Here is a 25,474-nt window from a genome sequence, read left to right as displayed (position 1 = left end):
GAGAGTAGGTTTTTTATTTTTTTTATTTTTAGAACGTTGTTTTTTTCAACATTCTAAGCCAGTGTTCTGGAACTCCATTGCCTTCAATTACCAGCTGTGATTGTTACATCAGCATTAGAATGTTCAGCTGAGAACATTCTGATCACATCTTAAAAGGTTCAGTCCTGTTTGCCTCACTCCTGGCTCAAGTGTGTCGAGCCTTTATCAGACTAGTGTGTTAATCCCCCTCCTGGATCCGTGAAGCTGTGCTGGACCGACACAGGGATTTCAGTGGCGTTATAGTTTTTCACGGTGACATCACTCCATACAAGTTACAGGGGTTAAGGCTTTGATGGTGATTTAATTGGTCACTGCTGTCTCAATCGTAGCTTAAAGAGGGAACTGCCATTTTGATATTCTGTATTCTCTATGGGAACCTCAGCCTCTGTACAGGTTTAATTGGTTTAACTTCAGTCTCAATACTGTTCTAAGTGAGGATTTCACTCTTGATACAGAGACGTTCCATGTGAAAACAGCCAATTTTTGAAAAACCTCTCACCTCATAGTCTCAGAGTTTCTTGTATTGCTTTTTATGAATTATGAAAGACTGCAAAGTTGTTTCTATCAATTCTACTAGAGTTATGCCCCTTTAAAAAACATAAATAATAGCAAAAAACTCACTCGCAAATTAGCATTTCATTTTAGAGCATTTTCAGCAGCCTGTAAATCCTGTTATGATAAAGGTGTCATCAACTACATTGGTAGGGGTGTACATATCCACCCTGGAAATGTCTTTATTTCTGGAAATGTCTTGATTTCTGTTGGCTATAAACCTGAAAATATATATATTTATTATATATTTTTTCATAAAACTATAGTAGGGCTGTCTCTAGGTGTAAAGCTCATTTTGCTATTAAAATGTTTTTTGTCTTAAAGGACAGCTTGAAAATCTTCATATTTTTGGACCTCGGACTACTGTTGAAACAAGTTATACCAGTGTGCCTTTTATTTTTAAAATATAACTATATGTAATATATATATATCATGCTGTACACTGTATATATTACTAAAACTGAGAACACTCAAATGTTAATTTACAGTTTTTCCATGCTGTACTTACTAATTCTAGGAGATGCCCTGAATAGAAGCTCACTCATTAATCAGAGAACTCGTAGTTAAACCTACATGTTTAGATATATTAGGATAGAGGGACACTTTTTTTATTTGAGATGGATTTTGTTTTGATTTATGTATTTCTTCTCCAGTACAATGGTGAAGCTGTGTGACTCATGCTACAAAATCATATTGTATTTCATTCAACTCCGATGTAAAGCAAACCGAAACTATGCATCAAAATTACATTACATTACATTACATTACATTACATTACATTAATGGCATCTGGCAGACGCTATTATCCAGAGCGACGTACAACAAAGTGCATACCCATAACCAGGGATAAGTGTGCTGAAAGACCCTACAATTTCAACTGCTACCTGTACAACAAAGATAAGGACCAGGGCCTTTTTTTTTTTCTTTTAAAGAACAAATAAACAAACAAACAACAAAGCAAAAGTGACCAAACTTAACTATCCAAATACTGCTTACCTAGCCAACTGAAAATACCGATACACAAAGTAAATCACAAAGACAACAATTAAGGTTCACAGGGAGGTAGGGAGGGACAGGGAGAGGTGCTGCTTGAATAGGTGCGTCTTCAGTTTGCGCTTGAAGGTTGCGCTTGAAGGTGGGGAGGGATTCTACAAAATATTTTCTCAATGTTAGAAAAAGATTTTTAATTGCCTATACTTGAACAGTAAAACAGTTGAACACTAACATATTAAGATTTTAAAGCCGTCTTTTAAGACGGGAAACATTTTATCAGCAAGAGACAGCCCAAAAATAAACATTTTTATAAAATATATTACTTGCAGCTTGCTGCTACTTATCCCACAAGGCCATCACAGCTCAAGTTGTGTTCATTTGTGGCTGGTGCCAACTTCAGTGAAGGTCACAAATGTACCTTCTACAAGTCTATAAATCCTGTTATTTGTACATCATCATGTATACAACTGTTCAACACTCTATGCACTTCGTAATATGACATAGACTATAATGGCGCTTATATAGTTATATATTGATATTGTTGTGTTTTGTATTGGCTATTGTATTGTTGTACTCGGGGTATTCTAGCTGCCAACCGTGATATGCTAGTTTGTTAGTTGATGTATTCTTCAAGGGTTCCGATTATATCTGTATGGTCACGCTAGGACTCAGAACCGTACTGTCCTCTAGGGTCCTCTTCACACTTGTTCCTGTGTTCAATCTGCACTTCATTGTACGTCGCTCTGGATAAGAGCTTCTGCTAAATGCCTTGTAATGTAATGTAACGTAATGTAATATACTTCAAACCCCAATTTTGGCACTAGAAATATGCAAACAAAAACATTCATAAAAGCATATTTTTGCATTTTTGGGCATTCAGATTATTTTTTCAGTTTTAGAGCCAACAGCCAGAATGTATGGATTGAGCGGCACACCCCCACCAATGTTGGTGATGATATCTTTATTAGAACAAGATTTACAGGTTGCTGAAAATGCTCTAAAATGAAATGTGAATTTGCAGGTGTTTTTTTTTCCTATTATCTCTGTTTTTTAAAGAGGCATAACTCAGAAAATAATTTAAATTAAAGAAAGAAACTTTGCAATCTTCCATAACTCAGAGCCGTTTAGAGTTAAATCTGAGAACGTAAGGTGGGAGCCATTGGTTCAGTTAGTGTGGAATGATTCTACAGGCTAAATGGTGACTTCATCCCCAATACTGGTTTACATGGAGACTTGCAGATTTACATTGACATCAGTCTCAATACACTTTTTCAGTGATCCAACGAAAATTGTGAAACGCGGCAAGTGAAATTGATTTACTTTCATGACTCACAAATCAGGATTTTCTGAATTTATTTATTTATGATGTTATGGTTTACCCAGGTTGTCTATTGTGCTGAATGCCTTGAGCTAGGCTCTGTAGTCATGGCTACGTGTACACTGGCCTTATATGTGTCTGCTTTTTGGTTTGGTATGGGGGTTTGTCTACCCCCTTTAGTGGTGTTAGACAGAAAGAGGAGCGTCTTTCGATCAGGAGATGCGGTAATGTATGTTGTAGCCTTGCAGTCAGCGAGGCTCCCCCAGTAAACATTATTAAGGATTGATGTACCAAAGCTCAGCCTGAGAACCTCCTCGCCCCCCCCCCCCCCCCAGCCCCCGCTCTGTGGGAAAGAGCAGCCACGCCGCCCCCTTCACTAGCAGCAGGGCAGGGGGTGTGGGGGACAGCGGGATCGAGGGGCCAGGGAATCAGACTCTCACCTCGTTTCTGGGGGGATTAAGAGCTGATTGCGGGTCAAGGCGGTGGGGTTCTGTTTAGTTTTTTCTTGAACCAGTTTGCTGTGGAGTATGTTTTGCATGCAGACTGAAGCTCCTATTGGGGCCAATGTGTGGTGTGGGGTGTGTGTCTGTGTATGTATGTGGGTGTGTATTTGTGTGTGTGTGTGTGCGTGTGTGTGTGCGCATGCATTACTTTGTATCTGTGTGTGTGTGTGTGCGTGTGCGTATGCATTACTCTGTATTTGTGTGTGTGTATATGTGTGCGTGTGTGTGTGTACAGTGTGCGAGAGCATTGATTCCCGGAACTATGAGCCCAGACCAGGCCTACAGAGGAGTGGTACTCAACTTCACATCCACTGTTTCCGTAGGTGTTCGCTTCAACCGTGCACAACACCTGACCAACTAGCCTATTATCCGAACCAAGCAGGTGAAATAATTAGTGAAATCAGGTGGTGTAGCGCAACGCTAGGAGGAGCAGATGTGGAGTTGAGCAGCACTGCTTTAGGATGAGACTTCAATGCTGCGGTAACTGGGCAAATTCTGCCCCTAATGGCCGGATGCGGCATGACAGGTTATTACAGTATGAGTTCTCTATAACTTGGCAGTTTTTGATGCCAAAATAAAAATATTGCTGCTCACATTCTGACAGTCGTTCGCCATTAATAATTTTCTTTGGACACCAGTTGAATTTTTTTAAAAGGCCCATTATCTCATGTCCTGTCTAAACTGCTGTGTGCTTAGCTGACATCTCTCTGCACCACTCTGCGCTTGGCTCCCCTCCCACGGGAGCGTGGGTAGAAGCGCACACAGAAGCCTCCGCTTAAGATAAACAAAATGCCTGTGTCAGGAATTTCCAAAACGCTGTTATGGTTCTGACAGAGAGGCTAGACTAATATTTTGACTGTCGTTTTAACAATGAAATTCCGATTGACATACCGTCGGAGGAAGCCTGTACACAGATGTCTTATTTGCATAATAATAGTGTCTGAGATTATTAAATAATCTATATATGAGGCTGGTGATGAATTTAGAAACTAATAACATGTTGTTGACATGTTTTTTGTTAACATTAGTGCATTGGCTAATCATGTATAATGACTAATAATAATACATAATAATACATAATAATAATAATTCATAATAATAATAAGAATAATAATAGCTAACTCTATTGCTTATGACTAACTCTTGTGTGCTTCTTTTTTTTTTTTTTTTTTACTCATTTTAACTCCTTATCTCCTGATGAATTATTCACAATGCTTCGAAAAACATTGTTTCATTTGCCCAAATTAATTTAGCTCCATATACTTCACTGTTTGAGTGGAGTGGAATATGAATTAACAGTACTTACCCGAAGGGGAAAGATTGTGGAGTTACCCAAGAAGTATTTTGCCCTGAAACACTACCGCACTCTATCCTCCTGGAATTATGTACAGAATCTTAAAGCTTGACTCTCCTGAGACTCCTTTCATATCATTGACTGTTCAATTAAATAATTAAATTAACATACTATTAAATGTATGTTTTCATTGTAAACTCAGTGCACTTGCAGAAGAGGTTGCTTGTCCCTCAAAGTGTCTTTCAGAGTGTAAATAAAGGTTGATTGATTGATATTTACGGCTAGAAATGTTAGGCTAACCATTCCCTTCACCCTCCCAACACACACACACACACACACACACACACACATTATTTATTCACTTATTTATTTCTTGTCTTGTTGAGCTCTACATGCGCTGCTGCACACGCACATGCAGTTGTCCACATTTAGCAGCCGTGTAGATGTGCAGCATTTTCAATGTAAGCTAATGAGATTCACCGATAAAAAACGTGTTGTCGTAAAGCGTTTTAATTGTGCATATTTCAGGAAAAGCGCGCAACGGATTCCTGGAACTGCGGCGTGAACCCTCGCAGATTTGAAATGCATTGTGGGTCTTCCCTTCATCGGCGGTGGCTCGAGGAGCTGACCGCCGAGGTCAGGCGGTCGATAAAGCGCACGGCGGCTCGCCGCGGAAACGGCGGAACGAGGCGGGAGGGCTTGTCAGGAACGCGAGCGGGAAGTGGAGCACGCCTCGCGTGCGGAGCTGAAAGGGTCGTCCGGGTTCAGGGCGGTTCTGAAAGGGCGACGTGAACCTTCCTCCTCCCGCTCCTCCTCCTCCTCCTCTCGGCCGGGCTCGCGTCCGCGGGGCGAGGAGGGGAGGTAAACGGCGGGGGGAAGCGCCGGCAGGTGGATGCGCGTTTGCGCTCGGGCGAGTGACGGAGACGGGAGGATCTAGGCGAGCGGATATTGATTTCTGCGCGTTTCTGACGGGGCCCTCTCCAGCTGCCTGACAGAGATTGATGCAATAATTTCAGTCTGGGGCTGACCTGGTGATTACAGGGTGGAGGAGACGGGGGGGAGGAGGGGCAAAGGGGGGCTCCCAACGGGCGACATTGTGTTCCCGCCAAACCGCAGACACATTTTTCACGGCAGGTGAACGTTCTCTCAGCTCTGTAATTAGACTGACAGCACTGACCCCCCCCCCCCACACACACACACACACACACACACGAGGAGAATTCAGAGTGAGAGTGATTGAGAAGGCGGGAGGGAGACAGGGGCTAGAGGAGGTAATATTAGGGAAGAATGTACTTTAAATGTCACTCCAGTCTCTGGAGTGCCAGGTTCCCGGGATGTTCCCGCACACAATGCGGACATGATTGAGCATCTGTGTCCCCCCTAAACATGCTACAGGCTCCTGCCACTGTGGGAGACTTTAATAAGGGGCTCGGCTGTGGGAACCTGCTCTTTCTGCTGGAGGACTGGAGCTGCCTTGTAGTAGGATACACTGACATCCACTGGCCCAGGTGCCCAAAGGGTGTTTAAACACCGGCTGAAATCAAAATGACCCCTAACCATACGAACACGTATTATTCCATCAAATTCATAAAATGTTAATACTTGTGTATTTTCATACCATAGCTTTTTTTCCAGCCACTTCCTTGAAAACAATATTTTTATTTATTCATGAATTAATTTTTTTTTTTTACCAGGGACAGTGCACATTAATCAACATTTTCAGTTACCACATCAATGTAAATGTACCAGAGTTAGCTAATGAGCTCATTTTCATCTGTAGTCCCTAACCTGCATGTCTTTGGACTATGGATTCTTCATCAAGTACCAGTGGCCGATCAAAAGTCTCTCAATGTTCCGTTCCCCTCCGTATCCCCTCAGTATCCTTTCATGCAGTGTATTCTTCCCCCCTCCTTGTTTGACATCAGTCAAATGTCCTCCCCGTCCTTCCGAAATTGCCCCTCAAAGATTAGTTTCAGTCGTGTGTACGTCATATCGCGGAAGCTAGTGCATCCATAAATCAGACCAAAACAGACTCCAAAGATAGAGATGGTAAATAATTATACTAATTTCACCATGCCCATGGTGTAATCATTCAAAAGGTGGTATTATCCTGAAAGTTGAATAGTTGAGGGATGATTTGCAGCAGTAAACAGAAAAAGGTCAATTTCACTGAAGATTTGATTTTTTCAGTGGAACAGAACCTTAACTCTTCCTCTTCTTCTCCTACCTGTCTGTCCTCTCCAACCTTCCCTCTCTGGTGCCCTCTAGTGCTGCTCCTGGGCATCTTCCTGTGGACACGCTGGAGGAGCTACAAAGGCCTGAAGGAGGGTGTTTACCACGTGTCAGCGCACCACGACGGCTGGGAGGACATCCGTGAAAACGTGTTGAACTACGATGAGGAGGGTGGAGGGGAGGAAGACCAGGTAAGAGCTTCGTCGGCCATTTTAGGATGGGACAGAGAACTCGGGTAGCAATGAGGCTACTACTAAGTTACTAGTTAGTGCTATAGTTAAGTGCTCTCACTGGTCTGGGAATGTTGTTGTTACCCAGGCCTGGCACGTTTGCTTATGTGAAAAGGAATAGACTTTATAGTGACATACAGAAGTATGTGGACGGTGACACACATTAAATATGATTTGAAAACAATGAATCGGAGGATAGAGACTGTCAGCTTTAATTTGTGGGTATTTACATCCATATTGTGTGAACCATGTTGCCCTTTTTATTAGTATCAAACTGAACTGTATGTTCATTTACATTGAAATCTTGCTGTGCTAAATCAATGTTCTGTAATGTCTAGTAACTGTGATACATTAGATAAAATGAACAATTAAAATGTTAGAAGGAAATATGGAGTGAGTTTGTATGCGTGCGTGTGTGTATGTGTGTGTGCGTGTGTGTGTGTGTGTGTACCAGGAACTGGTGTGCACCCCTGACATTAGCCCTGGCTACGAGCAATGTTAGTAATGCTGTGTACAAATGGTTCTTTTTTTCAAACAAAACTGAAAAAACACCTTGTTAATGGGGTTGGCGTGTGCTATAAAAGGGCTAGTGCCCTCTGCCACACTCAATTTAATTGCTCATTATCGCCATCTAGGGGTGAGTTAAAGGAACTGTTGCAGTGTTGCAAGGAGCAGCTGAGTCAGTCAGGAAAGGAGCGGGAGGGAGAAAGCGAAGGATGCAGAAATTTCTTGGGCTGATTAGTTACAGCCGGGGGAGTAATCTGTGCTGATGTTCCCCACTCTTCCTCCGAGAGAGGCGATAATCACCTTCTAAAGAGTGTGTGTCTCTGCAGAGTGGCATTAATGCGAAACGCGATCACGCCGTCGTGTTCTGGAGGGCCGCGGCCTTCGCCGCTCTCTCGCAATTTGGTCCTGCGAGTCACTTTAGCTGCGGCGCGTCTATCACATTTTGTTTTCCCCGACCGTTCGATTTCCTCCAAATCCTTGATTTGTTTTAAAGAAGCAAATGAAACCTTTCCATTATGAGCAAGAGCTCTGGGGCCTCGGGCTCTCTCTGAGTTTAAACGGAATGAAAATCTGTTTCTACTTGTTTCTCATTCTATTTATATCCCTGTCCCTGTTTCTCCTCTGTCCTCTCTCTACCCTTTTTCTCTGTCTCTCCACCACTTGCCCTCTTTCTCATCCCCCTTTCCTCTTCATCTTTCTTTCTCCCACATTATCTTCCTTCTCTCTCTCCCTCTCCCCCTCTCTCTCTCTCTTCACCCCGTCTCTCCACTTCTTCAACCCCCTCTCTCTTCACCCCCACACTCTCTCTCCCTCTTCCTTTCTTCAACCCTTGCTTTCTCCCTCTCCCCCTCTCTCTCTCTTCACACCCCCTCTCTCCCCCCTCCCTCCCTCTCTTCAACCCCCTCTCGCTCTCTCTCTCCAGAACGCCTACGACATGGCCGAGCTGCAGAAGTCCCTCCAGCCCAGCCCCGCCCAGTCGGTGCAGTACAGCCACACCCGGGGGGTCCAGCATCACCCGCACCTCCAGCACGACTCCACCAAATCCAACGCCTCCACCTCCTCCTCCTCCACCGCCACCTGCGCCCCCCCTCCGGCCTCCTCGTCCTCCTCCACCGGCGTGACCACACTCCGCCGGGACGTCCCCCCCACCGGACCCCCGCCCCCGGGCCTGGGCCAGCCCCCCCACCTCCCCCGGAAGAGCCTGTCCTTCTCCAGCCAGGACCTGGCGCGCTACCTGTGCGAGATCATCCGCGACGCCGACCAGCACCCGGACACGGCGCCCTTCGACTCACTGCAGGTGTTCTCCACCGAGGGCGGCGGCTCGCCTGCCGGCTCGCTCAGCTCCTTCAGCTCCGCCGGCCTGGACGACGACCGGGCCCCCGAGTCGCTACGGGACTGGGGGCCGCGATTCGAGAAACTCAAAGCCCTGTACGAGAGGGCCGAGGGCAGCGACCTTTGACTGAGCTCGCTGAACGCCCGGTGGACACGAGGGACCAGGGGGAGCCCGAGGTGACTTTTAGGACACTCTGTGTGTGTGTTCGTATGCCTCCCTCTTAAAAAATGTCCATTTCCAACTTTCCTATTGAGGTGAGGACCGTAAAGCAAACGGGGCTTTACGATGTGTTAACAATGGCTCTTTTGTTTCGTGACAGACTCAATAGACTGGACTCTGGTCGCTGTTTCATATCGCCTTGCGGATGACAAGGAGTTTGGTGGAAAGTGTTTTGCCTGTAAATCAAATCTTCGGAGCTTGGTGCAATTTAATTGTTAAAATAAAAAAAATGAACAAAAAAAAAAACTATCACAGAAAATGTACTTGTAAAAATGGAATTCTTCAAACTTTTCCTGGAGATTACCCCCTTTTAAAATGGATCCTGGACTACAACGGGGAGAAGCAAACATGGGGCATCATTTCCTTTCAAAGCTTGACGCAAGTGCTGTGTTTTAGAACACTGAGAGGTAAAAAAAAAAATATATATATATATATATATATATATAAAAACAATGAAATAAAAGAACAGCAAAGGGAAAGCAATGCAGTGGAAGTGCAAAGGCTTTTTTTCCCCCAGCAATCCATATATTTAACAGGCTTTATCCCAGCTGATGACGGGCGATGCGGATCAGCCAGTCGGCTGCCCGCACTGTGTTTGGAGGTTAACGGAAGATCAATGCAAATTAACCTCAGCCAAGATGGAGGCAGACAGAGGCGCTGATGCTTCGCTCAGAGATGAGAGTGTGGAATCGACCTGGGAGGAGTGCAAGAATGAGGGGGGGGGGGGGGGGGGTGAAGGGGTGAGGGTTGGGGGCGGGAGGTTTCCTGAGGCGGGAGGGGCAGGGTCACTTTAGTCTACGGCAAGTTTACAGTGTCTAAAAGAAAATAAATGCACTTTTTTAAAGTAAGACATGCAGTGCAGTGCGTAAGTATTTGGACAGTGAAACAGTCTTTTGTTGTTCTGTTGCTCTGTACTCCTCCTGCACATTGGACTGTCAGCTTTAATTTGAGGGTATTTACATCCGTATCTGGTGATCTGTGCAGGAATTACACCCCTTTTTATACATAGCCCCCCCATTTTAGGGAAGCAAAAGTAATTGGACAAATTAACATAATCTGACATAAAAGTCGTCATCTTCATTACTTGGTTGCTAATCAATGAGTCCATGAAGTCTCTGACCCATAGACATCACCAGATGCCGGGTATCTTCCCTGGAGATGCTTTTACCAGACCTGTACTGCAGCCCTCTTCATTTGCTGTTTGTTCCTCCTGCATTTTTACCTTCAGTCTTCTCTTCAGCAAGTTAAATGCACACTCAATTGAATTCAGGATGGGCGATTGACGTACCAGCCAAGAACATTTCACTTTTGGCTGACATTTGGCTGAAACCGAGCAGATAAAATGTTTCTGTACGCTTCAGAATTCATCCTGCTGCTGTCGTCAGCAGTCACTTTATCAGTGAAGACAAATGAGCCAGTCCCAGTGGCAGCCGTACCTGCCCAAGCATTAACACGACCTCCACCGTGTTTTACAGATGAGGGGTGCATCACGAGCAGTTCCCTCCTTACTCCGCACTTTCCTCTTTCCATCATTTTGGTACAAGTTAATACTCGTCTAACCTGTCCATAAGACTTTGTTCCAGAAGTTTTAATATACTTATATACTGTAATTTTTTTGTAAACTGGGCTCACTGTTATTGGGGCTTACCATTGGTTTGCATCTTGCAATGAGGTTATACTGGTGTACGGTAGTGTTCACTTTATCGTAGTCTTTTACACAATTACTACTGTACATCCTGAACATGGAAGGGTGCTCTTAATCTGTTTGACAGTTGACAAAGGGGTTTTCTTCACAATTTAAAGTATTCTTCTTTCATCTGCTACAGTGGTCTTCTGTGGCCTACAGTACCAGTTCATTTGCTATTACTGAGCTCTCCAGTGAGTTCTTGTTTCCTAACAATGTGTCAGCTGGTTGATTGTGGCACACTCAATGTTCTGGCAATGTCTCTGATCTATTTATTCAGATTTATTAACCTCATGGTGACCTGCTTTACTGGCATTGGCACATTTTGTCCTCATGTTGAGAGACAACATGCAACAGCAACAGACTCCAAATTTATTTTGTTAGCTTCTTGTGCATGAACTAATGATGCAAAGAGACACAGCTGGCCAAGAAACAGCTGAGCAACCAATTACATTTGCTCCCCTAAAATGGCGGACTATGTATAAAAAGGACAGTAATTCCTACATGGGTCACCTAATATATATGTATTGTTTGCTAGCTTGTGTGGGAGATACTACACTCTTAACCAACACAAGACCAATGGATCTTTGTTCAACACGGTTGTTTTTAGTGCAATTCTAAAGAAATCGTCTCTTCAGTTCACACCCTTTTGGATATTTATAATAAGTGAGGTATGTGAACCTTACGAAGATAAATATACCATAAGGTTAAACAAACATAACGGTTTTAAGAGGTGATTTGTCGCATAGCGACAAGTCGCACTGGCGCGTGACCTTCCCACGGGGTTATGTATTTTATATCAACGCCCACGATGTTCGGCATGCATTTTAACAACGCATTGAAGTCTCCCTTTTAGTTTTTCATTCGCTTCTCCCTTTTTTATTTTAGAACGGGAATAGGCGTCGAGCGTGACAGCGCAAGCGGAAAGGGATAGGAGTGTGTTAAAAGCTGTCAGGGCGATAATCCTAATGCGAGGTGATAGCTGGCTGTCATGCCCTGAACTAAGGGCACCATGCATCTCGCGGAAGCTCAAAGTATACGATTTAAAATCGGATTTCAAATGTGCCGATTTTAAAAAGGTAGCAGTGCAAGCTGAAATAAGATTCCAAGGTGAAAATTAGGAAGCCTTCTGTGACGGGATGATTACAAAAAAAAAAAAGATTTCCGGAGGGAGCGTGGGGGTGAGGCTATAGTTTCTACAGTCTCTGAAAATATAGCCTAGCCGGGCGGCTGGGCACATATGACCATCACCTCAAAAGCAAATATAAATGTGTATGTTTTCTATGTTTTGTTCACGTTGTTTTTTTTATTTATTTAGCCAACGTGTAGGCTACCTCCAGTGGCAAACCTGATCCCTGATAATCTTGATTATAATTTACAGTGAATATATAGATTGTGATTTATTTTGTAAATAGAAAAAAAAAATACAAAAAAATGAAAAAATACTTTGGGCTGCATAAACAAAAATGTGAAACTTGAAAATGTGTAACGGGAGCACCGCGGTATACTCTCTGGCTTCTTTGAAAGTGGATGTGAATTTTATTGTTATTATAATTTTATTTAATATTTCCCATTAGTTTATATTTACAGCATTTGAAACATTTTTTTAAATAAACGAATACCTTTGATAATGTGATTGGTATGTGCTTGTGAAATGCTTTGTCTTGGTTATCACCCCAGCGTGTAATGCCCGTTTGAACACGACAGCCTGACAGTAAACAGTAAACTGACGTGATAGTTGCCGGAAGGAAGCAGGAAGATGCGGGAATGATGGAAGCTGACCTTAAAGTGAAGGATAGTTTGGCGTAGTGATTCAGACACACTGACACGAGCACTGTTTTCAATAAATCCATTTTTACAAATATATTCGACATAATTTCCTTTGCAAGTAATGCCTTTGCACAGCTGCAAAAAATAATGTTACACTTTTCCCTTTAAATTTACGATGTATAAAAAGATTATGCAAATTAGTTCAATTGAAATTCCTGTTCAAAATTGAAAATAAAGTTGAGATGTTTTAATAGAGAGAAAAATAACTTGGAACCCCTCAGGGAGGGTATTACGTTTGGTGAGGATTCACAGTAATCTCAGAGGTGTGGGAATGTATTTGCCCTGCATGAGTGTTAGGGGCAATATCACCTGAATGTTCACTTTATCATACCATATGCAAAAAGTGGCAAAAATGATCACATAATTAACGAAAGTGTGGAATCAACATTAGTAGCTTATATTATTTGCAACAATATGTTTGTTCCTGCTTTAATAAATATGTACAGTGGTGTGCAAAAATGTGGGCACCCCTGGTTAAAAAGCAGTTTACAAGTGAACAGAAGCGAACTTGAACCCTCTAAATGGTACAATGTTAAACATGAAACGTTTCTTCGAAATTTAAAGCAAATTTTGAAGAGACAGAAAAACGTTTTTCAAAAAAAAAAAAAAAAGGAAAAGGGCCCTGTACAAAAGTTTCAGAACCCTGTCAGTTAGTACTTTGTAACTCCTCCATAACTATACACACTATACACTATATACAGCTTCCATCCATTATCTTAACCCGCTTATGCTGAACAGGGTCGCAGGGGGCTGGAGCTACCCAGTGCACCATCCATGCCGCCACTCTAACCGCTTGTAAAAAGCTTTTTCCCCATTCATCCTGGCAGAACACCTCTAGCTCAGTAATATTATTTGACCTCCTTGCATATGCGGCATGTTTGAGATCTCTCCACAGATGTTCAATAATATTCAAGTCTAGGGACTGTGGTGGCCAAGTTCAGGGTATGCTTTGGATCATTGTCTTGCTGGAATACTCAACCTCTCTTCAACTTTAATGTCTGGACTCACCTTTGAACATTCGCCTCCAGATATTTGGTGGAATCCATTCTTCCTTCCACCCACACAATTTTTCCTGCTGCCAGACAACCCTAAAGCATAATGGATCCACCTCCACCTTTTTTTTTTTAAGTAACAAAGAATTATCCAAAATGGTTCCCAAACCATTGCACATGGCCCAAATCATATAAACAGTGAAAAATTTAAATAAAAAGCAATGCTTGCTTAAAAATTTGCAGAAAGGTCTCATGTTTAACTGACCCATTTAGAGTTCAAGTTTGCTTTCTATCACAGACAGTTATATGTCACTTCTTGTACGTTGCTCTGGATAAGAGTGTCTGCTAAATGCCTTGTAATGTAATAATACAGAAACATTCAAATCAGGGGTGCCCAGATTTCTGCACCCCACTGTTTGATATTTTAAAAAAGTGTTAGCATGTTGAGAAATGTTCACACAGTACTCTGTTGCACAATGTGTAATCCCAGCTCAACAGAGCAACCTTCACTTGAATGTTCTTAATCTGATGGTTTTGAACCATTGGGCTTTGGAGGATTTGAGGGAACTGACTGACACACAGCCACTGAAGCAGCACAACAAATGTATTAATTCTCAACCTCGTTTTCTTTCTATGCTTTTTATCTAGCTATCATAGTTCTCATTTATACTTCCAACATTTAAAGGTAAAATAGGTCATTTCAGACTTCTAACGGTCAATAAATGAACTGCAGCAACAAACACCCTCCCCCCATGCCATTGGCTGTGGCAATTAGAACCAATTTTCAACCAATGAGCTTGAATTATTGTATAGCTATACAATGTTTTGGTACAGTGTCGGTCTGTCAACTGCATATTTTGAAACCCGAATTTAAAGACTATAAACACAGACAGAGGGTGACTCAACATGGCAGTGAGTCTTTTTCAGTGATAGCAAGGGATGGTCTTGTAACAACTTTTTTTTATTTTTCTATCTTAGCTATTGTACCATTAAATAGTTTTTTTTAATTTTTTTTTTTTATACATCTTTTTCTGATACAGATAGGTATGTACAGAAGAAATGTCCTTGCTGAAGGCTACACGGAGTCTCCAATGCACCAGGAATTCAAATTTGCTCCTTTTCGTTTTCAGGCTTAGGTACACTTGGCAACAGTACGCCCCGATGAAGGTTTTTTGTCGTAGGCTGCTTTCTTTGTACCTTGTTGGATATGCCGTTATAATAAATGCTTTTAACATTATTCTTCCATACTATCCAGTGAGCCTTGGACCCATCGACGTGGAAGCACAATTATTTTTCTTTAGGTTCTGTAACGTCGCTTGTCTTTCTTAGTTGCCATCGCACCCTTTTCCAAAGAGCACCTGGCATCAAGCCGAAAGCTATCACGTATAGCCATTTAATCTCCTGCCGCTCTCGTGGGTTCAATTCTTCTTCACACTCGGCAACAGTGTGACCTTGGAATCATTATATTCAAATTTACTTTCACCACTCTTGCCGATTGTTTGTTCAAACTTTGTTGAGAACACAACGTCCTAAGACATTTAATTGCAATTCCGCCGTTAGTGCACATAGGCTTAGTTAACTTGTTTGTAATTTTGCAATTTCCTTTTCCAGAAAGTTGCAAGTAATTTTGGCACGTATAGGTTGTTTACAGTGCTCACTATGAAGTTAAACGCCTCCTTTGGTGCCAATTAGGGCCAGCTGTGCAACAACACTGTGTGGAATTAACGGTTTTCTCCCAGACGGATTTGTCAGTCGCGTTTCGTTTTTGCTTCATGCAAAACGCAAACAAATTCTTTTCCTGGCTAAACATAGCTTTTTGTCGCGGAGCTCTGAATAGACGCGGGTCTCATTTCACATCACGGCTTGCTGCTTGTGAACTCGCGAACAGGAAACTGTGAATGTGCTGGATAAGGCACCTGACTTGTTTTAAATTTTAAATTTGCATTCCCACTTCGAAGCTGACGGTACACCTCAGCAGGGAATTCGAGGGAGCAGCAGCTTCAGTTAACTTCCCGCTGTATACAGTCCATGTGATTCTATGTAAAATGAATGTTTTGAAAACTGATTCTATGTCAAATGCAAGTTTGATGAACGTGCTTCAATGTTAAAGGTGCAATAGGTAAGACTTTTGTGTTAAAACACTGCTACAACACTGCTACATAGTAAATCCCTTCCTATCATTGAAAAGGCTCACTGACATGTTGATTCACCCACTGCCTATGTTTATAGTCCTTAAATTCGTGTTTCAAAATATACAGTTGACGCACCAACACTGTACCATAACATTGTACAGCTGTAATTCAAGCTCAATATGGCATTTCAACGTCAGAGCGTTCACAGGGAGAGATAAACAGTGATGTGATTGGAGGGTGTTTGTTGCCGCAATTGCTCTCTTGACCGTTGGCAGTCCGAAATTAACCTAGTGTATCTTTAATGTGATGTAAAATGTTGAACCTGAAAAAACTAACCAAATTGAATTGAGTGGGCAAATCTGATATTTAGCAAATACTTATACAAATTATGTATTATTATTATTATTATTATTATTATTGCTCTGGTTTTCGTATTAAAAGCTAAAATCTCACCTCTTTTATGGCCAAAGGCAAAGGGAACATATTTTTGATTCTTGACAAAAAACCAGACTAAGACTAAATATTCCCAGACCAACTTTTGACAGGTTTTCACTTGTAATGTTTTTGAAATGTAATGTAGGCTAACAGAAGAGGCTTTTTTTTTTTTAGCCTTGCGTGTGCTGTCTCATGTCTGACCCGATTTGGCATTCTACACTTCCTCAGTCTGAACGTGAATGGAAAACGGATTACAGAAAGGTCAAGCGGAACCAAGCATAAAAAAATCTGCTTTATTAAGAAAATCAAAGGAAAAACAGCAAGCCCGTTGAACATATCTAACACTCAGAGACAGGACTTACATCTGTTCAGGACACGGAACGACTGATAAATTAAAACGAACCCCAAAACAACACCATTACAGAGTTCACAAGATCAAACTAGTGCAATTTATCCACTGTCATATCAAGCAGGTAGCAGCGAGGCTGCACTTTGTAAATGGCAAAGACCGGACAAAGAAAACGAATCAGGAATATAATATAGAATATTATATAGAATATAAAGGCACCCTGGATTGTTTCATAAGAAAACAAAACCAAAGCAGGATGTTTGGCTGGACTTTTTTACAGAAACCATGTTGAGTTTATGACTCCCTTCCCATGTGTAAATGTTAAATGATCACTACACGACCAACTGTGGCCACTGTAAAAAGCCCGGGGTGCCCTATTAGCAGTGGTCGCCAAAATTTGACTCAGTTTTTCTGTATTTAAAACTGTTCCACGAGTTTGGATTTTTGTTAAGAAAAGCACGTGGAGAAGCACCGGAACACCAACCATGCTTTTCACCTTAACAACCCTGTCGCAGAGGGATTTAGAAAAACACTTGAAGCCCATTCAAATAATTACAAATGAAATGACATACTGCATCCACGCAAGTGGGGTTTACACTGTTTCACACGGTTGACAGCGAGGGTCTTTTACGTAACAAAATTGTAAACTTTCCTCGATTCACATCATAACTACTCACTGTACACACAAACTGTCAGAAAAGACCATCAGTAGACCTGGCAAAACCACAACTTTAAAAGGCACTTACTTTCAAGTTGCTTGTTTAAAAGATTCATGCCAACGTACAGTAGATAAAAGGTATGTGAAATGAGTAAAATAACATGATGGGTTGGGCATATCACGTTGTCATGTTCTGTCAGTGCCAACCTTAAAAAACGCAAGTCACCTGTTCTAGTTCAACACATTAAGTCATTCTAATCTACTGCAAGCACATCGTTCATCGCACATGACGAGTTAGAATTTTAAAATGGGAATGAACTAATCAAATCAAGAACTACAGCAACTACTTGTGTGTTCCTGAGCTGCCTAAACCATCAGATGTTGTCATATGCAGCCCTGCAGTAAGTGAAAGTTTGAGGAGGACAGGAGATATTGTGATATTCATTTGTACCACCAAAAAAAAAAAAAAAAAGCAGGCTAAAAACTGAATTGTTCTAGCAAATATAAACCAATAAGATGAATCCTCCACAAGGTTAATAACACGGTCAGCGTAATTTAGATTATTATTAATGCATTTTTATTTTTTTTTGCAAAACCCGTAATCATCGCCCTTTCTAGGGAGGACCAGCCCTCTATTTAGCGAAGGCGTTTGCAGTAACAGAACGGCCATCGTTCACGAGAGAAGGACACAACGACAAAAAAAAAAGGTGATCGTTCCATTCACCTATGGGGGAGGGAAATTAAATGGCACCCGGAAGAACATCGGAACTTAAGACACAACACAACACACATTTCAACATTACAAAACAACTGGCATACCTAGTGTACAGCCATTTACCTGTAGTCTGCATTAGAAAACTGGGCGGCATGTTATCAGGTGTAAAAGACATATGGCACATATAGCAGAAGTGGTGGAATGGCAGGTTTGGCAAATGCATGACAAGGCGCTGGGCTGCTGTGGCTTGCTGAGACGCAATCCCAGAATGCTCTGCTCAATTCATTTTTCTTTTTAAATCTCTCTCTCTCTCTCTCTCTCTCTCTCTCAAAACCAGTCTCAAAATGGAAGGAAATGTAAACATCATCCTACTGCTTCTCTGACACTGTGCCCCCCAGATTGCGTTCACCGTTGGCAGGTACCCCCCCCCCCCCCCACACACACACACACACAGAAAGCCATGGGCTGTGGGTCAACTCTGGGAGTTGGCGGGGTGCTCAGAACAGGGTGCAGGAGAAGCGTTGATGGGTCTCTGTGAGGGTGGAGGGTGGCGGCTGATGGGGATGGAGACCGAGCCTAAAACAAAATGGCCGCTGCGGGGAAGCGCTACGCGTCGGGCTCTCCCGCTCTCCCTCCAGCCTTCCCTCGCTTCTTGCCCTTCTTCAGCTTGTACACATGGAAGGTCTTGTTGCTGAAGACACGCGTGAACAGGCTGGTGAACTCTGGGACGTCCCGTTTGATCTCTTCACAGAAGCGTGGGTGGGGGGCGGGCACCAGGTCTGGGTCATTCTCCCCTGGACCGTCCATGATCTGTGACACACCCAGCAGAACTACATTACCCAAAATACAACACTCTCACAACTGGGGCCCGTTCCACAGAGCAGGGTTACCGAGTTAGCTGGATCACTGCTCTGAGTAAAACCCAGAACAGCTCTTTTCACTTCGGTCCAGTTCCAGATTTGGGGCGGGGTCCGGATCTCAACCTAACTGAGTAATCCTGCTTTATGAAACAGGCCCCTGCACTACAGAAAAAAACCCTTCTCACTGGGCGGGCAAGATTGACAGGAACAACAGCCCAAAGACCAGTCTCAGTTGGCGCTCGAACAGCACTCTTTGCGCAACAGCACCACCTCTGGCCAACCTGGAGTGTGCGGTCCGCCTGCGTCAGCTGCGCAGCCCAAGAGCGGCAGCCAGCGGCGCAGCTGCGTGTCGGAGTGCACTCTGACAAGCCGATGGGGCGCAATAAATCGAGGGCGGGGGCCTGGACTACACACAGGGCTTACAAATTGGGTAAGAAAAGTAATGTTGAGAAGGCATCGATAAAAAAGTGAAACCTCTGGCAGCTGCGGGTGTGTAAATCACCACGCTCGGGGTCCGCTTTTTGCTTTGATTCAGACCCTCATTCTTCAAAGCTTTCCACTCGCTGGCATCTAGTCACGGCAGAGGAAAAATTATTTCAAAGCCAACTTTTTTTTATCGATTTCGACCAGAAGCCATGCTGTACTTTAGCCTTCTCGCGCTAAATTGCGGAAGATAAGTGGGTCTGACCGCGCTAAGAGTTCTGATGGGTTCCCTCCCAGAAACACCGGTGAGCCAGGGGGACAGTCTCTCCCTCTGAGGCAGGATAAATCTGGTGTGCCGTCGGACACATCCCTGGCACATCAGGAGAGGACGGGCGTGAACACAGGTGGTCCATTTCTAAAATGGGCCCTCACCTTTCTGGAACACACACCCCACCCCCCTTGGAACGTCAGTCCCATGCAGTCATTGCCTGCACTGGCTCCCCCAATATATACTTGATTGAACCCTGGAGGGTACTTTGTCCTCTGCATATGACCCATCCTAGTTACTTAGGAGCAGTGGGCAACCACAGTACAGCGCCCGGGAACCAACTCCAGTTCTGATGCCAGTGTCTTGGTCAAGGGCAACGGCAGGGGTATAACTTACCTTACCTAAACTAACCAGGGCCCTGTTCCTCAAAGCAGAGTTAGCCAGATAGCTGCAGAAAGCACAACCCGGAACAGCTCTTTTTACTTCAGTCTATGTTCCAAATTTTGGGCAGGGTCCGACTTTAACTAATTTACGCATTTATCCAGTAAACTGAGTAATCTTGATTTGTGGAACAGGACCCTGGTATGCATGTATTTCGGTGAGGGAGGAAACACAGAGAGAACCTGGTAAATCCACGCAGAGATGATCCGGCCGAAGCGAACTCGAACCCTGAACCTTCTTCAGACGAGGTGACAGCACTCACCGCTCCGCCACCCTGCCACCCACGTTGTCACGGAAACATTAAAGGTTGACTGTCGGGTGTGAAGAGGAAGAGGTGCTCCTGAAGCAGCCCTCCGCGCGTTAGCACTGCCGCGGTGGAGTCGGAGGTGAGAGCTAATAAACTTCAGAATAACACAAGCGCGCCGGCGCCTCCCCGGACGCCTCACTTCCTGCGCACCAGCGGGAGCGTGAAGGCTGCAGGACCCGCTGACGCAACCGCGCCCGCGTGACAGCGCTCAGTCAAGCTAACGAGCGACGCCCGCCAGCCGCCCAATCGCAAGCCCCGGCTACAGACAGGCTACAGACGCTCAGTTTCTTCGACGCGTCCTCACGGCGAGTTAGCCGATGTGTGCGCCTCGTCGTAATTGGACGGCCTTGTGGCCCCGGCGCTTTGAAACGCGCTGGAGTGACACGGACTGACAGACAGACTCCGGTTATTTACAGGAAACAAGTGCAAACCCCATCCTCTACCTCCCCCTCTTCTTTTGCATGTTTGTTCTCTCCCTCCCTCTCTCCCTCTCTCTCTCTCTCGCTCACTCTCTCTTGCTCACTCTCTCTCGCTCACCTTCAGACATGGAACACACACACACACACGCATCAACACTAATTCAAAGGAAGGCAGAAGCACTGTGACATTCTGGCACAGATATACAAATGCTGGCACACAGGCCTGTATACCAGCGGTGGCACGCATGGAACAATTCCCTCACACACACACACACACACACATCCATCACTCTTATAGACACACAAGAGCCTCATCTCTCTCTTTCTCATATACAAACAGGCATTAGAATGCACACATTGCACATTTCTGAACACAAATAGATGAGTCAGTTCTCTCACTCAGTTTTCTAAAACACATATAAAAACAGTGTGTGTGTGGTGTGCGCGCGTGTGTGTGTGTGGGTGTGTGTGTGTGTGTGTGTGAGAGAATGTGTTTGTGAGTATACAGTGGACTCCAGAATTATTGGCACCCCTGACTGGCAATGCATAAAAGATAAAATGTTAAAGAGGCTAAAGAGGGCCTGACTCACAGTGGTCATTAAAGATGCCATGACACTCTTCGCAAAGAGAAGGAGGTTCCCCGATGTCCTGGCTAAATTCCCAACCCTGGCTCTTTCAAACTGCCACCTAATCATCCCCAGAATCAATTGGCAAAAACATTGTTCTCTCCCTCCACCTCAGTCGGTGAGTGGTGAGCGTTCTGGCGCATGGCAGCCGTGCATCACCGAGGTGGGTGCTACACATTGATGGTGGTTGAGGCTTTCACTTTAAGCACTATATAAATTAAATGATCTTTCTATCTATCTGTATGTATGCGTATGTGTGTGTGTGTGTGTGTGTGTTTGTGTGTGAGAGAGCACACAGCGCACGGACACTTACATGCCCGTTGGCCACGTCCAGCAGGTCCCGTAGACGGCATCCCCGGCTGTGCCTCCTCTCGTAGCAGATGCTGTCCTCCAGGACCACAAAGTCAGCCCCTGCCGCCCTCAGGATCCTGTGCACCTCCTCTGGGGGCTGCCGGGCGTAGACCTGGTACACCTACCGGACCAACGCACAGCACCGGGGTCAGGAGGCTACGCTACGCTAACACCCAGAGCGGTTGTGCTGACAGGACTACAAAAAAACCAAAAAAAAACTACAATCCCATCTGCCCTGGCATCTCAGCAAGTTATTAGCTTATTAGCTCTCAGAGCACCAGTGTGCACTCCGAGGACTCTCTTATTGTTTGGAAATTGAGAGAACTACGCCCTGGCAGTGCTCAGAATCTGCACAGTACACTCCGGCTGAAGAGCTGGTTTAACCTACTGTCTGAATGTTCCAAATTTAAAAAAGAAAAGGCGACTGTCCTTCCTAAATTAACTAAATTAACAGATTTCTGTGTGTTCTATGACGTCCAGATTACAGTGTGCTGTAATATACGAGCGAGTGAATACACAAACCCCTAGATCAGACAGGACCACAGTGTTACTGTAAGAACAAAGGCACAGCTGCGAAGATACATTCCCGAAAATTAAACTCAGCGTTTCACAATCCTGGTCCTACTGTTCTCTGGGCTTTTGCAGTCACTGAGCTCTTAGTGAGCTTGTGTACAGGATGCGCAGTGACATTTTCTTTTGAGGGTCACCTACACACAGAAACACACTGCGGGACTGCAAAACGATGTGGCTGTCAGTATATCCATGCTATAACAAAAAAGTCTGCGGGCAGCGGCGAGAAATAACGGTTAGAATTATGACTGAGAAGTAGCCTGGATTATGTTTGATGAGCACTATTCTCCCAGAAGCCATTGAGAGTAAATTGACATCCTTTTATTGTGGAAGTTAGACAGCTTACTAGCAACACAAATGTTCAGGCACTGCCTGTTTGGGCAAAATAATCAATTTTTTATAATAAGCCTCATATATATAGCACCGTTTTCAATCAAGGTCAATTTACAATGTGTATTGTTGCATTTCACTGAAAGGCAGACTTAAAGTGCAGTTATTGTTTTTTTTGAGGTTTCTGAACGATTATTATTATTATTACTTCAAGTGTATATTAACTTCAACTTCAAGTTCACAAATAATATTTAGTATTTGCGGTTTAAGATCTTGTACGAAGGCAATTTCCATAAAAAGATTTTTTTATTTTTTCCCAATCATTATATTCCCCCTTATGACTTGATTAGTCCTGACTGTAACCATAGGAACGACACAGGCTTCAGTGCATTTTACGTACCTGCATGGGCTAAGACTCACTTAGTCCACTTAGTGGGCTGCCCATTATAAGTGAAGCTGGGAATATTAATTCAGAACAGAAGGGGCATCCCCCCACCCCTCCTGTTCATAAATATGGTACTTATTTTACATTAAAATAACATTTAATTATTTACATTTGTATTCACTTAAAAGTTAAGCATAAATCTTTTTTCTTTTTTTTTCTTGTAGTTTTAAGTAACACTTTAAAAGACAGTTATTGTATAGGTTATTTAACATAATAGCGTTCATAGTTTTCCTTGCTTCTTTACACAGTATATAAAAAAGGATGACTTTGATCACACAGGGTCTTTAAAGAAAGTTGGTGTCCATGAAGATGAGCGCATAAAAACAGACAGATAGGCAGATTTCTGCACTGCATTTAGACAGACGCATATAAAATATAGAGCAGAGAATTAAACGAGACATAACGTGGAACCAAGATGTATGCATTGGCATTAGCACAGCAGCAGTGGGAGCGTCGCCAGGCTGCTAATATTTCTGAGTTTTGGCTTTCTTCTCGTACAGCGCCGTGTTTGTGTGTCCTGACCCCCAAACCGCATACACGTTAGCCGCTCCGCCGGATCACCGGTCGCTCCCCCATTAAAATTCGACACCCGCGGAAGCGCACGTTTGATAAGAGCACAGCCTCATTAGTCATTTCACACGGAGGACGGCGTGTGAAGGCCGCCCACGGAGAGTGCCGGAACGATTTGTACCCACCTCGCAGTCTCCCGGATTCCTCGTCGCGACAGCTCTGTTCGGCAAGGTTAAAAAAGAGCGAAACCAAAAAAAACCTCGCCACCACCGCGATCATACCCCATCTCTAATGTCGTATATTTCCCTCAGGATTACAGCAATGCATGCACATAAAATTATATGTAGAGCTGAAGTCGTCTAATTATTAGATAACACCCTGAGTACTTAAGTGAATACACACGTGTACAAATGTGTAACACGGGGGAAAAGAGTAAGGAAACTTCCTGGTGTAGGTGGAGAGGATAGCTGTTTCGACAGGAAAGGAAGCTGAAGTTGGCTTTTCACTTTGGCAAGCTGCCGTTATTTAGACTCCCTCCATCACCTTCTTTATTTGATCCCACCCACCATCATTCTGTTGAGTCGTTTGTAATGTAAAATAATTAACACAGTATTTGAAATAAAAAAGCACCATTATCAAAATATAATTGTGTGAATGCATGCACTGACTTTAGAAATAATGAGCAAATGTATAAATTAAATTAAATACTGCTGAATTTATCGAATTTATGCTGAAATACTTACTTTTACACAGTTCAACAATAAAGTGCTGAGTGTGTATGCATACACAACCACGCATTACAACAGTGGTATGCAGAAGAGCATCTCTGAAGACATATCTTAAGTGGATAGGCTACAGCAGTAGAAGACTTAAATCTACAAAATAGGTCTAATAAATACCTAATAAAGTGCTCACTGGGTGTATGTATATAAATTGCAGGGAATGCATATTTCATAAGAGAGGCTGGCTGCAGCTAACAAAACAAATAGACGTAAGGAACAACTGTCAGTGATGTTTTATAACCAAATGCAAATACAGCCATGCTAATTACCTGTCATAATGTATTTACTTAATTGGATAATAAGCCAAGATGATTATCAACATTACTCTTGTGTCACAACACGTTTACGTCTCACTTGGGTTGTCCAGTTCTGTTTCCTGTAATTCAAATACTGCAAATGCAATTTATACATCAACTCACCCTGCTGTCCACCCAAACACACACCATAGACACACACCATAGTACCATTTATACGGTGGTCTGACAATGGTCTGGGTGAATACTCAATTCTTATTGGATGCTAGGTGGTGATTATTTTAGTATAATCCTTCAACGTTTGGCATGTAGTCCAGGTCAAGTCTAATCACCGTTCTAAATGAATATTCTGCCTGCAGTTAGAACAAAAGCAAGCAGTGTGACACGAGTTAAGCATTTAACATTTTTTAAATGGCATCTGATATAACTGTGAATGGTTTTGTGAAGTACAGTAATGTTACATCGAGATAGCTAATAGCCGTAGCTAAGCTCTCTAATGTTTTGGTAGATTGCTAACGTAACTAGCTAGCTCTGTGATGTCCTGAAATGCATGTTTGTAAACAGACGGCTCACAATTAGCTATCTTTTCCTTGTTTGGCTATCACCAGTATAGAGAATAGACAGTTACAACATCAGTGAAAAACATTTAAGGTGGACCAGGAATTATGAATATGAAGGGGCGACTAAGAAACCAATTTAAGCCTTGTTTAAAACCTTGAATTTAACAAAGATAAAAAATAATAAAAACCGGACTTAGCCATCTGCCTAGCTTCTCTATTTTGATCAGAACTTAACCAACATATGTAATCATAGCAATATGTTGAAACAGTAGCCACCTTAACGGCCTGAGGTAGTTAGTGCCAGCAGAAAAAA

At 43.3% G+C, this 25,474-nt stretch overlaps 2 protein-coding genes across 2 annotated transcripts in view; one reads left to right on the top strand and one right to left on the bottom strand.

The window, feature by feature from the left end:
* Positions 1-9,592, top strand: part of LOC133131148 (neural-cadherin-like) — a 205,514-nt gene extending 195,922 nt beyond the window's left edge. The window contains exons 32-33 of the mRNA XM_061246326.1: positions 6,968-7,122; positions 8,591-9,592. Of these exons, the coding sequence (XP_061102310.1) occupies positions 6,968-7,122; positions 8,591-9,127 (692 nt within the window). The 3' untranslated portion in view covers positions 9,128-9,592. The remainder of the gene's footprint in view (positions 1-6,967; positions 7,123-8,590) is intronic.
* A 6,980-nt stretch (positions 9,593-16,572) lies between these two features.
* Positions 16,573-25,474, bottom strand: part of dpy19l3 (dpy-19 like C-mannosyltransferase 3) — a 43,224-nt gene continuing 34,322 nt past the window's right edge. Inside the window, exons 18-19 of the mRNA XM_061245611.1 lie at positions 21,673-21,831; positions 16,573-18,825 (exon numbers count right to left, since the gene is read on the bottom strand). Of these exons, the coding sequence (XP_061101595.1) occupies positions 18,622-18,825; positions 21,673-21,831 (363 nt within the window). The 3' untranslated portion in view covers positions 16,573-18,621. The remainder of the gene's footprint in view (positions 18,826-21,672; positions 21,832-25,474) is intronic.

This window comes from Conger conger, chromosome 6 (assembly GCF_963514075.1).
Source record: "Conger conger chromosome 6, fConCon1.1, whole genome shotgun sequence".
In the NCBI taxonomy this organism is placed as follows: domain Eukaryota; kingdom Metazoa; phylum Chordata; class Actinopteri; order Anguilliformes; family Congridae; genus Conger; species Conger conger.
Note: the sequence above shows the minus strand (reverse complement) of the source record. Positions and strands in the feature narration are given on the sequence as shown.